The 15,231-nt window shown below is 37.9% G+C and overlaps 1 protein-coding gene across 2 annotated transcripts in view; it reads left to right on the forward strand.

The window, feature by feature from the left end:
• Positions 1–6,073: 6,073 nt before the first annotated feature.
• Positions 6,074–15,231, forward strand: part of LOC126484316 (la protein homolog) — a 56,791-nt gene continuing 47,633 nt past the window's right edge. The window contains exons 1-3 of one of the 2 annotated variants that reach the window (XM_050107754.1): positions 6,074–6,191; positions 7,006–7,202; positions 7,329–7,499. In XM_050107754.1, the coding sequence (XP_049963711.1) occupies positions 7,011–7,202; positions 7,329–7,499 (363 nt within the window). In that variant the 5' untranslated portion in view covers positions 6,074–6,191; positions 7,006–7,010. Of the gene's footprint in view, positions 6,192–6,291; positions 6,314–7,005; positions 7,203–7,328; positions 7,500–15,231 lie in introns of those variants that run through there. The other variant, XM_050107753.1, reaches the window with a different exon arrangement.

Here is a 15,231-nt window from a genome sequence, read left to right on the forward strand (position 1 = left end):
CCACGCAAAAATGAGAACATGAATTTTCTTGAATTACAGTGCTGACTACCAAGAATCAAAACAAATGCTTAAGACAAAATTTATATAGTTTTTATGTAGAATCTGATTCTACAGTAAATAATGGAGGTTCACATTTGAAATTTGAAAGTTGCCTCCTGCCCCACCCCCATGGTGGCCTAATTTTAGCAACAGCTGATGTCCCCCTCAAAAATAATCAACTTTGGATTCTACATATTTTTTCGTGTGAAGCTTATTTTTCGAGTTATTGTGGTTTGTCAACTTAAAATTTACACCCTGTATATATATCATTTTATTCGGAAAATTGCTCATTTTATAATGAGATAAAAATCCGAAAATGTGAAAAAATATTTTTCCATTCTAACTCCCACTAAACGATTTTTGATTGCCACATATAACCTGTTTGTTTGGTACTCTTCACAGTTAGTAGGCACCAAGTCAAACACATCCTAACGTGGTCTGCATAATCTAAATATAGGCTAGTTTCAGATACCACAGAAAATTCATAATCAAGCGAAGTTCTTAAAAAAAACCCTTATTCCTAAGGCGTTAAAGTTATTAAATACAATTACCTCATCAGATGGAGGTTGTTTTTGAGGTACAGTAACTTTCTTATTGTTCTCATATGTTTTTCTCTCGCCACCAAGCTTCTTATTTATTTGTGAAACACTACCTTCACCTCTTTCCGATCTTTTCTTATTTCTTCCATCACTTAAACCACAACAGTAAACACAAGAGTCAGGACTAGTCACTGCAACTTGAACACAGTCGAACCTCAAACTAGAAACAACAGCACGGGCACATAGTGCAGATTTTGTTTCAGAATATGTGGCACTTAACTCCTGGCGCATTTTGGTGGCAATGTTTTAAACCACTTCCACACTGGTTACTAGACAGCCTAGTTTTTACTGGTGATGGTTGGGCACCAGCCCATTTTTGACAATAAAACGAAATTCTTTATTTTTGGCACTTAGGCCAGATTTTATAATTAGTCAACATCTGTGCAAGATGCCAAAATATTTTTTTTTCAATGTTTTTATGACAGTTATCATTCTGGTGTTGCACATTAAATAAAAAATTGACAAATGAACATGATCAGTGGAAAAAGTTTTGTATAGTTAGAACTCCAACAAGAATTTTGCGACAGTGACAATTAATTTGCTTCCATCAAAAAATGCATATGAAATTATTCAGCTTTTCAAAAAGAAAATGCTGATGAGTTTTATTCACATTTTAAATTACTGTGACAGCCATTTCATAAACAAAATAAAAAAATTTATGATTTAATTCATAATAATTAAGATTATAAACTAAATTTTAAATTTGCTATATTTTTTAAAACAATTAAGAAAATAAAATAAAATTCGAGCCTGCAGATAGGATAGAACCCATCTTGGCCAATGACCTTCCTGCATTGTAGTGATGGAGTTACTCCGCTTATTTGCTACCGTACTGCTTATGACACTTATATGAGGTCTGTATGGGCTACATTTAAAACTTAGGGTCCTTTTTGCGAAATTTTTTGGATAGTGTGCCTTCAGAATTCTATGAGTGCACATCCTTGAGGTATACTACTAACCTACTAAGTCTCGTCCCCAATGGAATTTCCGAGACTGGAAGCCCCTTGTCAGACAGCTGTCATCAACAACAAATAACAAAAAATAACAAAGACATGAAATAACAACTGATATCAACCATGGAAACAACGATCTAACGAAAGCACAATGAAACAAAGAATGGATAATATAGAACGCCTATATATCGGAAGGAAATGGGTTTGGGAGTCATGTGATCAACAACAAATTATGACATTAGCCATCCAAACTGTGTTCCCAAGAAACAATGATGGTACTTGATGTGATGTGATGACCAGTGTGTTACAAACAATTGAAATTGGTAAGAACACAGAGAAAATGTTGTGAGGAAGGCAAATGCAAGGCTGTGTTTTATTGGCAGAATACTTAGAAAATGTAACAGATCTACTAAAGAGACTGTCTACACTACTCTTGTCCATCCTCTTTTGGAGTAACGCTGCGAAGTTTGGGATCCTTGCCAGATGGGATTAACATAGTACATCGAGAAAGTTCAACGAAGAGCAGCACGTTTTGTACTATCGCGAAATATAGGAGAGAGTGTCATGGACATAACATAGGGTTTGGGACAGACACTGTTGTGTCGCAGCTATTACGTGACTGCAGATTTTTGCAGTAAGTTTTGTTATGTTTTGGTAAGCGGTTTTGCAGTATGCTAGCATTCGGCCGCGGCCGACTTGTGGCCTCCCGTATGCGTCATAGCCACACCTGTCACTAAAGCAGACTGCGAGAATTCTCACAGTGGCACATACTAGAATCACTGATTCACCTCACCTAAGAAACTAAATAAATATGTTAAATATTATCTGTTTTATTCCAAATTCGGTACCTGACCTTTTGTTATTCAGACGAACTTTGTGTCAAAATTGTGCTGCCTATAATAGTTTCAGGGATATAAAAAACCTGTTAAACAAGTACTTAACTGACACTATAGAAAGTAAATTCAGATACGAACTATAATAGTTTATCTTTTGATATTATTTGAAAACATAAACAGAACACTCAGTGTGCAGATTTAATTAATTGAGATTTTCATATTAAAACTTTGATTTTAATTTTCGTAATATAAAACTCTGACAAAATTATTATTTGTTTCTTATGTCTTTGTAGGAGTAAATAAAAGTGAGTGAGAGTGTGTATGTGGGACATACGTTAAATTTCAAGATTAATTTTATATAATGCATTTTGCAAACATAGCGTGGGAACGATGTTTGTACCCACATTGCTGATGACGTATGTCTAAGCGTACTTGTCTTTGTAACAATTCTGCGTGACGTGTTCAGTATGCATTTACAGAACATTTTTTGGCTAGTATCTTCCTTTGAAGAATCCACTGAAAAGGACCGAGTGTGAAACTCATTTCGTAGCAGAGTATTGACTCTATTAATCTCGTAATATTCCGGGTTGGACTTAATACATTTCTGGCTGTCTTGCGTGTGATATAAGCTGCATGAACTACTAATAGATGTGCTATCGACGTAAATGTGGGCTTGTTGACGCTGTAACTAAAAGACAATAAAAAACATTAGTAATGAGAATCGGACATTTTCAATGAAGGAAGGAAGCATCCACTTTTGCCCGTTATTACTAGAGACTTACAGGTTAATTTTTTTACCTGAGTTATGTGGACTATGCAATTGTAAGTATGGATGACTGTTTTCTTCAACGCTCCTTTTAACATCGTCTACATACTACCTATGAATGCAGAGCAATGGATAGTGAACGAACGCTATACTGAGGTCGCTGTACATTAATCTGCAGCTTGCTTCACTCAGTGCTAGCGAACACTTTAACACCAGCCTGCCACAACACTATTAAAACAAAGGCGTTTTTCGTTGCTGCGGAATCTTCTCGTGACATTTCAATCGCCAACTTTCTCCTCTGAATGCGAAAATATTTTGTTGACGCCGACCCACATAGGGAGAAACGATCATCATAATAAAATTAGGGAAATCAGAGCTCACACAGAAAGATATAGATGTTCGTTTTTCCTACACACTGTTTGAGAGTGGAAGAGAAGAGAATTATTGTGAAGATTGTTTGATGAACCCCCTGCCAGACACTGTGATTTGCAGAGTATCCATGTTGATGAATATCGCCCATCGTGTTAAAATTAAATTTAAACTCGTTGATGCCGCCATTCCAGATATGTTGTGGAATGTTTTGTCATGCTGTGATATGACATTGTGTGATAGCCAGTGTCAATTTGCCTTAATTCCCATTATATAGTGTTCGATGTGTTTGTTTGTATATATTTTCGGTAACAAATAAGTATCGCTGATTTGAAATATTGTTTCACTTCTGCATATTTTACCATACAAAACTGATAAAGAACATTGCTTATGAAGTTTACTTTGGACATTAAGAAACGTTATCGCTGTTAATTCCTCAATTCTGATAATATACACTGACATTTTGTATCATGGATGGTAACTCACAACCTCACCTTCACGTTTCGTCCTGGGCTTGAAATGACGTGACGTGATACAAGTTGAATACACTCTGATGTGATGGTGACATGATAGCCAGTATGGCCTGGTCTTAAGCCAACAGCAAATATGACAAAATAACTAATCTCAACATGGTGCTCTGCCAGGTTCGTGATATCACGTCCTAGAGTTTCACATTCAGGTGCCACTTCGTCAACGAGCCATGAAATGTAGAACCAATGGGATACAAGGACGCTCCCTATATCATAAGCAGAAACTAAGACGCCACACTTTATTTGCCATGTTCAGTAGAAGCCCATATTCAGTGGGTTTTTCGTTGTACATTACAACCTACGAATCTTTGCTGTTTCTAAGCACCAGCACATTGAATGTTGTAATAGAATGTTGTTTTCTTGTAATAAAATGAGGGGAATCGTCATATCGCTGGTTGAACGATTTTCGTATTTAGATATTTATAACTGGTGTGTTATGAGTGCACTACAAGCCATTTTAAGGTAATAACGCATTGAAGATTCATAAAAATGTCATTCTTGTTAGGATTTGTTACAATTAAATATCAGTTAAAAATAACGTTTTGACGATTAAAGCAGTTAGAAGACTAAGATAAAACACAAGGCCACTAGTAGCGCAGTTTCAACATAGTGTAGTTGGTAGAGGCATCATGTTACAGAACTGTGGTAGTGCGGTGGAGGGTTCATATCCTACTACATGCAATTTTTTTCACATTCGAGTATTCTAAAAGGTTATGGTACTTTCTTATGAAGTTAATAGAAATAATTTATGTAATATTTGATTTTATGTAAATATAAGTGCATTCTCTGTAAGGACAGAGTTTGTTCGATTTGGTCAACTTTTGACTTTACTGATGATTTTACTGAGTGAGCATGTATCTTTGATTTTTATCTTATTATACATTCATGGACATTAATGTTTTTATTTACACATGTCACATATAGAACTACATTACTAGCATATTATTAAGAGAGAAAATGTGCGTTTTAACAAAGGTAATGTAATTCTACTTGCGTCCATCTTCGTGAACAAATTGTATTGTCTGCGAGTCAAATAACGCCAATGACTGCAGCTGAAGAGCACTGAGAGCGTAAAACCACGTTAACCAGCTCATGCCATTTGCCGATGGCACTGTGTCTGGCGATGTTGGGTATTCCGTCTACATTTTGAATGCTCCCCAACTTTACATCTACATCTATACTTTGCAAACCACCACGAGATGCATGGCAGAGGGTACATCCCACTGTTCCAGTTGTTAGGTTTTATTCCCATACCACTCACGCATGGAACACAGGAAGGATTGTTTGCGTGTAGTAATTATTGTACTCTTAACCACACAATTCCTATGTGAGCGATACTTAGGGGTCTGTAATATATCATTTAAAGATTGTTCTTGAATCTCTATTAATAGACGTTCTTGGGATAATTTACATCTATTTTCAAGAGTCTTCCAGTTCAGTTCGTTCAGTATCTCTGTGACACCCTTCCATGGACGAAACAAACCTGTGACCATTTGTGCTGCCCTGCTATGTATATGTTCAATATCCCGTTCAGTCCTATTTGGTTCGTGTCCCACACGTCTGAGGAATATTCTAGAGCAGGTCACAGGAGTGATTTCGTAAGCAATCTCCTGTGTAGACTGCTCTTTAGCTGCCTCCTCCCACGTGCCGACGGGCTATGATTAACTTCCGATATTTGCAGACGATACCGTTGTCAAAACGTTCTCTCCGAGAACCACAATGTGTCATGAAGTTCTGTTGATTGCCTGTGTGAACACCGCTATTTGAAATGCTTTGTGTAATTTTTGACGTTGAGTGACAGCCAGAGTGACTTGGCCGTTATTCAGATGAATCTATATGGACGTCGTGTAAACGAACGAATTGGTGGCGATTTATTGCATGCATACCTCCGGTCAAGAATTTGCGCAGACAGATCGTTGTATGTGGACCTAGGACTTCCTGCAGAATGCCGAAAATCGATTCATTTGTAGTTTGGTGGTACGGGATATCTTCGTCCTAGAGTCTTTGCCAGTCTGAAGATTTGGTGCTTAAGCGGGAGTTGGGAGCTTGTTGGAATTGTGCGTGCGTATGCAATTTGGGGTGGTGGAGTGTAGAAGCTGGTAATTAACAGTATTATAGTGAAATTAATGTATTAGTGGAGTGTTACATAGTATGTGCTGTTTTCACACGATTTGGGTTTCGCATAGAATCATATAACTTTAGAAGCACGTGTGCATGAAAGGTTAGTGTTTACCTCAACCCGTGTGGAAACCAAGTTCATCAAACTTCACAATTCAAACGTAGTTGACCCAGAAGAATTATACGTATAATTGTTTCCACAGAGGAGCTCATGGTGTATAAGGAAAGTGCTTTTATAGTATAATCAACGACGTCATCGGAATATGTTGCAAAATTACGTGATATATCCTGTAAGGAACTTGAACAATCTGCTGAAAACAAGCTAGAGATCGCACTGCTGTAGAGTCCTATTGAGGGGGGAATATGAGACATACATGGTTGACAAAATTTATTGTGCGTCAGGCAGGTCGTTGGAATCATGGTCATGTGTATCTTAAAACTTTACACTCGTAGAGCTGCATTATTATGAATTTTGTGCAGCCTATTTTATGGTGGCTGTCTACTATTTGGCACCGACTAATAAGACTAGACCTACTGTAGCTCATCGTATTAAGGTTATGAGAGTTGCTGATAGGTGGTACTCTTTTTAATTTTGTTAAGGTGCACTTATATTTAATTTGTCGTGTGTGTCTGCGAGGCATCTAAAGAATGACTAATTTCGGAAGAATATTTTTGCTAGTATTGTCTAGAAGAGTTCTTAATTTGTTTGCGTCATTCGCGCCTGAAGATGTCAGTATCGAATTGTTCTGCTTGTGTTTAACAAACTATTGACTACAATATGCTCACTGCTTTCAGGAATAATGGCTGAAGAGAATGATATTTCAGTTGGTACTGAAGAGAAGACTGACGAAAGCAAAAATGAAAAGACTGACGAAAGCAAAAGTGAGGCAGGGAAAGACGCAGTTTCATGTGAGAGTGTAGCAGACAAAGATGAACCCCCTAAAAATGGCGATCTAAAACTGCTGGAGAAACAAATAATCAGGCAGGTCGAGGTAAGAGCCTTTCCCATATTTGAATTTCCTGTCTCTATATGTGTGTGCAACAAATTGCATTTTTTGTAATGTTCTGTTAGGATTGCAATGCTCAGCATATTCAATTGACATAACTGATTGTTTCAGTATTACTTTGGAGACATCAATCTTCCACGTGACAGGTTCCTCCAGGAGCAAATTAAGCTTGATGATGGATGGGTGCCTTTATCAGTGATGTTGAACTTCCAACGTCTATCAAATTTAACAAAGGACACAAGCATAATTGCAAGTGCCTTAGAAAAGTCTTCACTTCTTGAGGTTTGTTATTATTTAAAATATATTTAACAAAGAAATTTAAGTGCTTTTCAGAGTTTGAGTTGTTAGCAGAAAATATAGTAAAGATATAATAGCTACTAGGGTTACAGAGGGTATTCTAAGTGATCAAAGAAGCTAGATGTTATCAGCTGACACTTCTGTTGTATGATAGAATACTCCAGGGAAGGCTATGTGAAAGCATGCTACAAAAAACAATTAACTCCAATGTTACATGAAATTTTGAACAAAAATTTTCACCTGTAGAAAAACAAAACTGTGGACATATTTGGACTCAAAGTAATGTATTTACAATTTCAAAGTTTATGATGTAAGTGATACATTTTATCATGAAAACATAAGTATTCAAAGATAAAAAAATACACCATAAGGGATGACAGTGTGGTCTGTTGGACCTTGTAGACCCTTCCAGTGAGATAGTTGTGCAGGAAACTGTGAAATTACTTTTGGTAACATTTGAACATAATCATTGTATCATATAACAGATGAGCTCATTCTGTTTGCGAGAGGCTCTGTTCACAAGTGTGTGAGAGTACTTGCGTGTGCCATTACCAGGATTTTAACTTGGCATATTCTCTACCTCTTGGAAAAAAAATTTATTTCCTTCTCATACTGACCCTTCTGTCACTGCACCCATCACACAAACTGCCGATATGTTATACAAAAGTAACTGTACGAGTGTTCAGGCCAACATGTCTGTTTTGTGTTTCATCTAAGTACACTGCAAGGCCTGTTGGCCTCAACACACAGTAAGTACACTGGACACAAAAACTTTTTGCTGCTGCAGTCTGCATTTCATCAGAAATTGTCATCCGTCATATTTTCTAAAGAGTGAACCAAGGGAGTGGAAAAGAGGGACAGATGTCTTTGAGCCAGAATAATTAATATTTTTAGTCCTTGGACACTCTCCTGTGTCGTAATAAGTACAGTTCTACAAACAAGCTCCTTATTGAAATCATCAAATTCTGTAGATATTTATTCTCATTTATATCCCTTTCTTGGAGAATCTGAACACTTGCGTATCTGGAGATGTGATGTGCTAATATAGCCTAAGATGATGTGGAAACATCACACCTTTTGTTGTCATTTATGAATTTGCACAGAATTTATATTGTTTGTCTTCTTCACTGGTGGCCAAATTGTTACAAACTAGACAATTCAAAACAGATTTAGATAGTTTTTGAATGGCTTTTTGCCCTTTACACATTCCAACCATAGTATACATGTAGGTCCTTGCCCCTGCATATCACCCTTACCACACACACATCAGTGCACCATTCCACCCAAGACTGAAACCACACAAGATGCCATGGAAACACTGAAGTCAGTTGGTGCTGACCTATGGCACTATTAATGGTGTGCAGGCGGCAACAAAGCCATGAGGTGTGACGTCATAAGTGAGTGGCTGCGTGTGAGATCGTTCTCTTAAGTTTTCATATATTTTTAGGTTTCAGATACATATTTTAACGGTTTTTGTGATAATATTTACTATATAAGTGACGGATTAGTGGTTTCTTCATTCACCTCTGCCTTGTGTTGTGACCTGATATTTGTGTTTCGTATCGAGCAACTTAACCTCTTGCCTGTGTTTACATTCCGCGTTGACCAGTTGCAGCTGTAGCGACGCATCGAAAGCTAAGTACTGATTTATTGTTTGTGTATAGTGGTTTATTTAGGAACTTTAGTAGTCTTCAACCGGTGTTCTTGGTGTTTTCTGGTGAAATAATTTCAGAAGAACCTTTTGGGAACTGTTTTCAGCTTCGTTACTGTGTCATTAGACGTTTGATTCTCTTTCTGTATTAGTCTTTTGTTATATTCACATTTGTTGTTTATTAATACTGTTAATAATAGTAGTTACTTCCCTTGTAGAGTAAGTTTGTGATAATTGTAGTCAGGTTTTTAACATCTTCTTATTGTAGTAGCGGAACTTAGAAAAAGTAAAATTTTACCATGAGTGAAAAGTGTGGGCTTTGCCGTAGGTTCGTGAGTAGTGGATTGTGGTGTGAGACTTGTTCGAAGTATTTTCACTGGGGGGAAGCCAGTGGGCATTCTGGTGAGATCCTCTCCTGGAACTGCAGGTTATGTAGCAAGAGTGAGTTGATAGAGGAGCAGGAGCGTAAGATCTGTGCCCTTCAGGTGCAGTTGAAAAACGCACAGGAGGAGCTAGATAGGATGAGGAGGGAGAAGGGGGTTGGGGAATGGGAGCTGGCTGTTGGCAAGAGATCTGCTAGGAGAAGAAGATTTTCAGATAGTTTTACTATTGGTGTTTACAATAGATATGACCAACTGTCAGTCTAGTGGAGAGGAATCTCTAGTAGCTGTAGATGTAGGAAGTATGCAGCAGACCTCAGTAGTTACTGTGCCTAGAACAGTTGCAAAGTCGAAGAGGAAGAAGGAGGTTCTGCTGTTAGGTAGTTCTCATGGCAGAGGTGTAGGCCAGCAGTTGCAGGAAGTGCTGGGGAGTGAGTATCAGGTCACCAGCATTGTGAAGCCTAATGCAGGGTTGGCTCAGGTGACTGTTAACATAGGGGGGTTATGTAGGGATTTTACTAAAGAGGATCAGATAACGATTGAGGGTGGGGCTGGTAATAGTATTGGTAGGGATGGGGAGTATAACATAGATGGTGACCTGGAAAAGATAGCCACTCAGACTGGCAACACAAATGTGCATTTCGTGGAACTGTTTCAGCGTCACGATCGGCCTCATCTTAATACAGCTGTCAGGTGTAATAACATGAGACTTGGGGGTGCACTGATGACAGAAAGCATGGGTCACATGTCAGTGGTGTCGGTGGAGTCTATCAGTAGGATGGGTTTCACTAGACATGGCCTGCACCTCAACAGGTATGGGAAGGGGAGGTTGGCAAAACTTATAGGTGGGGGTGGTGGGATCACTCATGGGAAAATTCCTGCAGTAATGGGTGTTAGAGCTGCACCTTTTTTAGATTGAAGCCAGCTGATAGATATTCCTGCTTAAGGGAAGTCTCTCTAACAAGGGAATCACTTTTGACAATGCTTAGGTATCCGAGTAATGAGGGAAGTAGTATATTTCATCAAAATATACAAGGTATTAGAGATAAAGTTAGTGAACTGCTTATAGATGTTGACTCTGAAATTATTGGTATATCTGAACACTTCTTAAATAAAGAGATAATTCAGAGGCTTCCTTTACCAGGATACAGATTGGCTGGCAGCTTTTCAAGGAGCTCTTTGCGGTGTGGGGAGTAGCCATGTATTTGAAAAACGGCATCCCATTTGAGTCAATTGATGTTTCAAAGTACTGCACTGAAAAGTTGTTTGAATGTTGTGCAGGTGTGGCTAAATTTAACGGAGCTAAACTTATAACTGTTATTTATAGATTCCCAGACTCCGATTTCACAACATTTTTGTTAAAGCTAGAGGAGGTTCTTGGTTCACTTTATAGGAAATACAAAAAGTTAGTTATATGTGGTGACTTCAATATTAATTGTATAAGTGATTGTGCAAGGAAGAGGATGCTGGTAGACCTCTTTAATTCATATAATCTTATGCAAACTGTATTCTTTCCAACGATAGTGCAAGGGAACAGTAGAACAACCATAGACAACATTTTTGTAAGGGCATTCTGTTAGCAAAAAGGTGAATGGCCTTTCAGATCATGATGCACAGATTTTAACTTTAAAAGATTTTTGTGGTGCAACACGCGTTAAATATAGTCATCAGCTGTTCAGGAAAGCCGATCCAGTTGCTGTAGAGACCTTTATAAACCTTACAAAGGAACAAGAGTGGCAAGATGTTTATAGCGCTGATACAGTAGACGATAAATATAATTCTTTTCTCAAGACTTTTCTCATGCTCTTTGAAAGGGGTATCTAGCAGAATACTGAAGTATTGTTCTATGTATGTTAGCCCAGTTCTCAGCCATATCTGTAACTTTTCCTTCAGGAGTGGTCGGTTCCCCGACCGATTAAAGTACTCGGTAGTGAAACCACTTTATAAAAAGGGAGACAGGGATAATGTTGACAATTTTAGACCTATTTCTATGCCATCGGTGTTTGCTAAAGTTATCGAGAAGGTTGTATATACAAGGTTACTGGAGCATTTAAATTCACATAATTTGCTGTCAAAAATTTCAGTTTGGTTTTAGAAATGGTTTAACAACTGAAAATGCTATATTCTCTTTTCTCTGTGGCGTTTTGGATGGATTAAATAAAAGGTTGCGAACGCTAGGTGTTTTCTTTGATTTAACGAAGGCTTTTGACTGCGTTGACCACAAAATATTACTGCAGAAGTTGGACCATTATGGAGTAAGGGGAGTAGCTTACAATTGGTTTGCCTCTTACTTTAAGAACAGAAAGCAGAGGGTAATTCTCCGCAATATTGAGAGTGGTAGTGATGTTCAGTCCCAATGGGGCACTGTTAAATGGGGCGTTCCCCAAGGGTCGGTGCTGGGGCCACTGCTGTTTCTTATTTATATAAATGATATGCCTTCTAGTATTACAGGTGATTCTAAAATATTTCTGTTTGCTGATGACACCAGCTTGATAGTGAAGGATCTTGTGTGTAATATTGAAACAGTAACAAATAATGTAGTTCATGAAATAAGTTCGTGGTTTGTGGAAAATAATTTGACGCTAAATCACAGTAAGACTCAGTTTTTACAGTTTCTAACTCACAATTCAACAAGAACCGATATTTTGATCAGACAGAATAGGCATATTATAAGCGAGACGGAACAGTTAAAAGTTCCTAGGCGTTCGGATAGATAGTAAGCTGTTGTGGAAAGCCCATGTCCAGGACCTTGTTCAGAAGCTAAATGCTGCTTTATTTACCGTTAGAACAGTATCTGAAATAAGTGACACTTCAACACGAAAAGTAGTCTACTTCGCATATTTTCATACGCTTATGTCGTATGGTATTATTTTTTGGGGTAATTCTTCTGATTCAAAAAGGGTATTTTTGGCTCAAAAACGGGCTGTTCGAGCTATGTATGGTGTAAGTTCGAAAACCTCTTGTCGATCCCTATTCAATAGTCTGGGAATTTTGACATTGTCCTCACAGTATGTATTTTCTTTAATGTCGTTTGTTGTTAGCAATATTAGCTTATTCCCAAGAGATAGCAGCTTTCACTCAGTTAATACTAGGCAGAAATCAAATCTGCATGTAGAATGCACTTCCTTGACTTGTGCAGAAAGGAGTGCAGTATTCTGCTGCATCCATTTTCAATAAGCTACCACAAGTACTCAAAAATCTTAGCAGTAGCCCAAACACTTTTAAGTCTAAACTGAAGAGTTTCCTCATGGCTCACTCCTTCTATTCTGTCGAGGAGCTCCTGGAAGAGCTAAAAAATTAAGCAAATTCCAGTGTTACATTGTTGATTTTCTTCATTTAAACTTGAGACTTGTCACCTGAATATGTTTTTTTATATTTCATTTTATCTGTTCCTAATATCGTGTTATAATTTCATGTATTGACTTGTTCCACGACCATGGAGACGTCTCCTTAATACGGTCCCAAGGAACAATAAATAGATAAATAAAAAATCACAGCATTGACAGATGGCAGGGTGTGGGTGTGACCTTGAGGTGGCTAATTTTGTGACTACCACTCTGTTCAGTCATGGCAGTGAGTACATTGCGTACCAGTGTCACTTCCTCCCCCCCCCCCCCCCCCACCCCTTTTCCCTGTTAGTCACAAATTATGGTAGATGAAGTCTGGTGGTAGGGATCTCTCTAGTTTTACCTTAATGGTATGGCGAGAAACATGTAACAAGCAATATTTGCTTAAAATTGTAGGAATTGATGAGCATCCCAGTAATGCTCGTTAATTGAATCCAAGCTGTAACTCACAGCTCGCTCATAAGGCTGTTTTCGGGTCAAAGGAGGCGTCAGATCCCACCCATCGGCTTTGACCCGTGACGTAAGGGTGTTCTGTTGTGTGACCTCACGATGGTGTGGGGTTTAGTTTGTTTTTTGTTTGTAGATGTCATGTTGCGGTGGGTGGTGTCCTCTGGTGGTGTATTGGGTTCATTTGGCTGTCGATGCATTTGTAGGTCATGACTGTTGTAGAACAACGGAAATTAGTTTCAGTGAGTTAAGAATTACATTTCCGGCACTGAACTTTATGGTAAGTAGTCGTCTATTTGGGTCTGGGTCTATTGTTCGGGTGTTATGATGTTCGGTGGGGTTTTTGTGTGTTGTAGGGTTGGTGTTACTTACTGCATGTGTTGGTGGTTGATGTTTTGGTATAAGCACTTGTGGTTGATTTACGTATCTTAGGGGGAAGTACTAGATTTCAATTTTTTTGGTATCGTCAGTTGTATTTGAGCTGCATAGGTTATGGGAAGTGACCGATAGCAATTTGTCGTCGTAGGTGTGTGTGTTTCGGTATCGTGAGCTCTTGACCTACACTGTTCAAGAGAAGTGTTAGATTCTAATGTCATAGTAGCTGTGCATGTTTTGGTATTGTGAGTTGCTGTTGACCTATATAGGTCAAGGGAAGTGCCAGATTCCAATTTTTGTTGTTTTAGGTGTTAGTTTTGTGGTATCAATAGTTTGCTGTGTAATTCTAATTTTTGGAGTAGTTGGTTTTTATTTTGTGCTATTGACAATTGTGCTTGAGCTATGTAGGTGAAGGGAAGTGACAGATTCCTGTAGATATTGTAGGTGTAATGGAACTTGGGAATTTTGTGGTGTTTATATCGTTGTTTTGTGTGGTTTTGGATCGTGGTGTGTGCCTGTATGTGTTTATATTTAGTTTGTGCCCATCCAAAAACCCCCAATTTCCCGCGCTGGTACTGTTAGTTTGATTATATTTTTGGAGAGAGATGTGTGTGTTGGTTTTATGTGTATTTTTGTTTGTTGTCTTTTATGTAATGATGTCGTAGGTGCTTTACTGGAAATGTTGTGAATGATCCTTTCTGCCATATCGGTGATGTCATGGGTCAAAGCAGACAGTTGGAATTGGACACTTCTGTATTCCCTTGTTTTCTATTTCCTTTTTAATTCTACCTAGTAATAGTCCCAGGCTGAGGATGGATATATGTTCTCTGAAATAGAATATATATTATAGCAGATACATTTCAACTTGTTCTGACTTAGGTTTTTTTTTTTTTTTGGTTTCATGTCGTACTGTCACATTGTGGACAGGATCCATTGGCACTATAGGATATGCCATTTTAAGTATTTACCGCCTGACCTGTTTGCAGTTCCATCTTTATTCTATTTGTTAAATAGTAGTTTAAAGAAGAGCTAAAACTTCTATCTTCAGATCTAAACACGAATTTAAACTGTATTACGTAGGCATATCTAAAAGGAATATCAAGGATATCATAAATGTCAAAGTAAGCAGAAATGGAGGATTTAATTCAGATCATTATCTCTAAGATTACAATAAGGTTTCTCTCATTTAAAACAGAAAACACAGCCAAGAAAGTAATTGTGAACAACTCCACTACAGCTGATATTACAATAGAAAATATACAAAAATTTAGAGAAGAGACTGAGGAAACAAAAAAGTAGATTGGCATAAACTCCAGTTACAAATTACTAAGGCAATAGAGAGAACATAGGACTGACAAAGAGAAAAAAGAAGACATGGTCGACCAAAGTGCATGAATAAGCACTACAACAAAGAGCTTGAAAATGAGGTTGTTCAAAAGACATATTGAAGAGTTGAGACAAAAATGAAAAGAAACCTCTTTAATCTGAAAATAAAAAGGATGTTTGAAATGTATTGG

Source organism: Schistocerca serialis, chromosome 6 (assembly GCF_023864345.2).
Source record: "Schistocerca serialis cubense isolate TAMUIC-IGC-003099 chromosome 6, iqSchSeri2.2, whole genome shotgun sequence".
Taxonomy (NCBI): Eukaryota; Metazoa; Arthropoda; class Insecta; order Orthoptera; family Acrididae; genus Schistocerca; species Schistocerca serialis.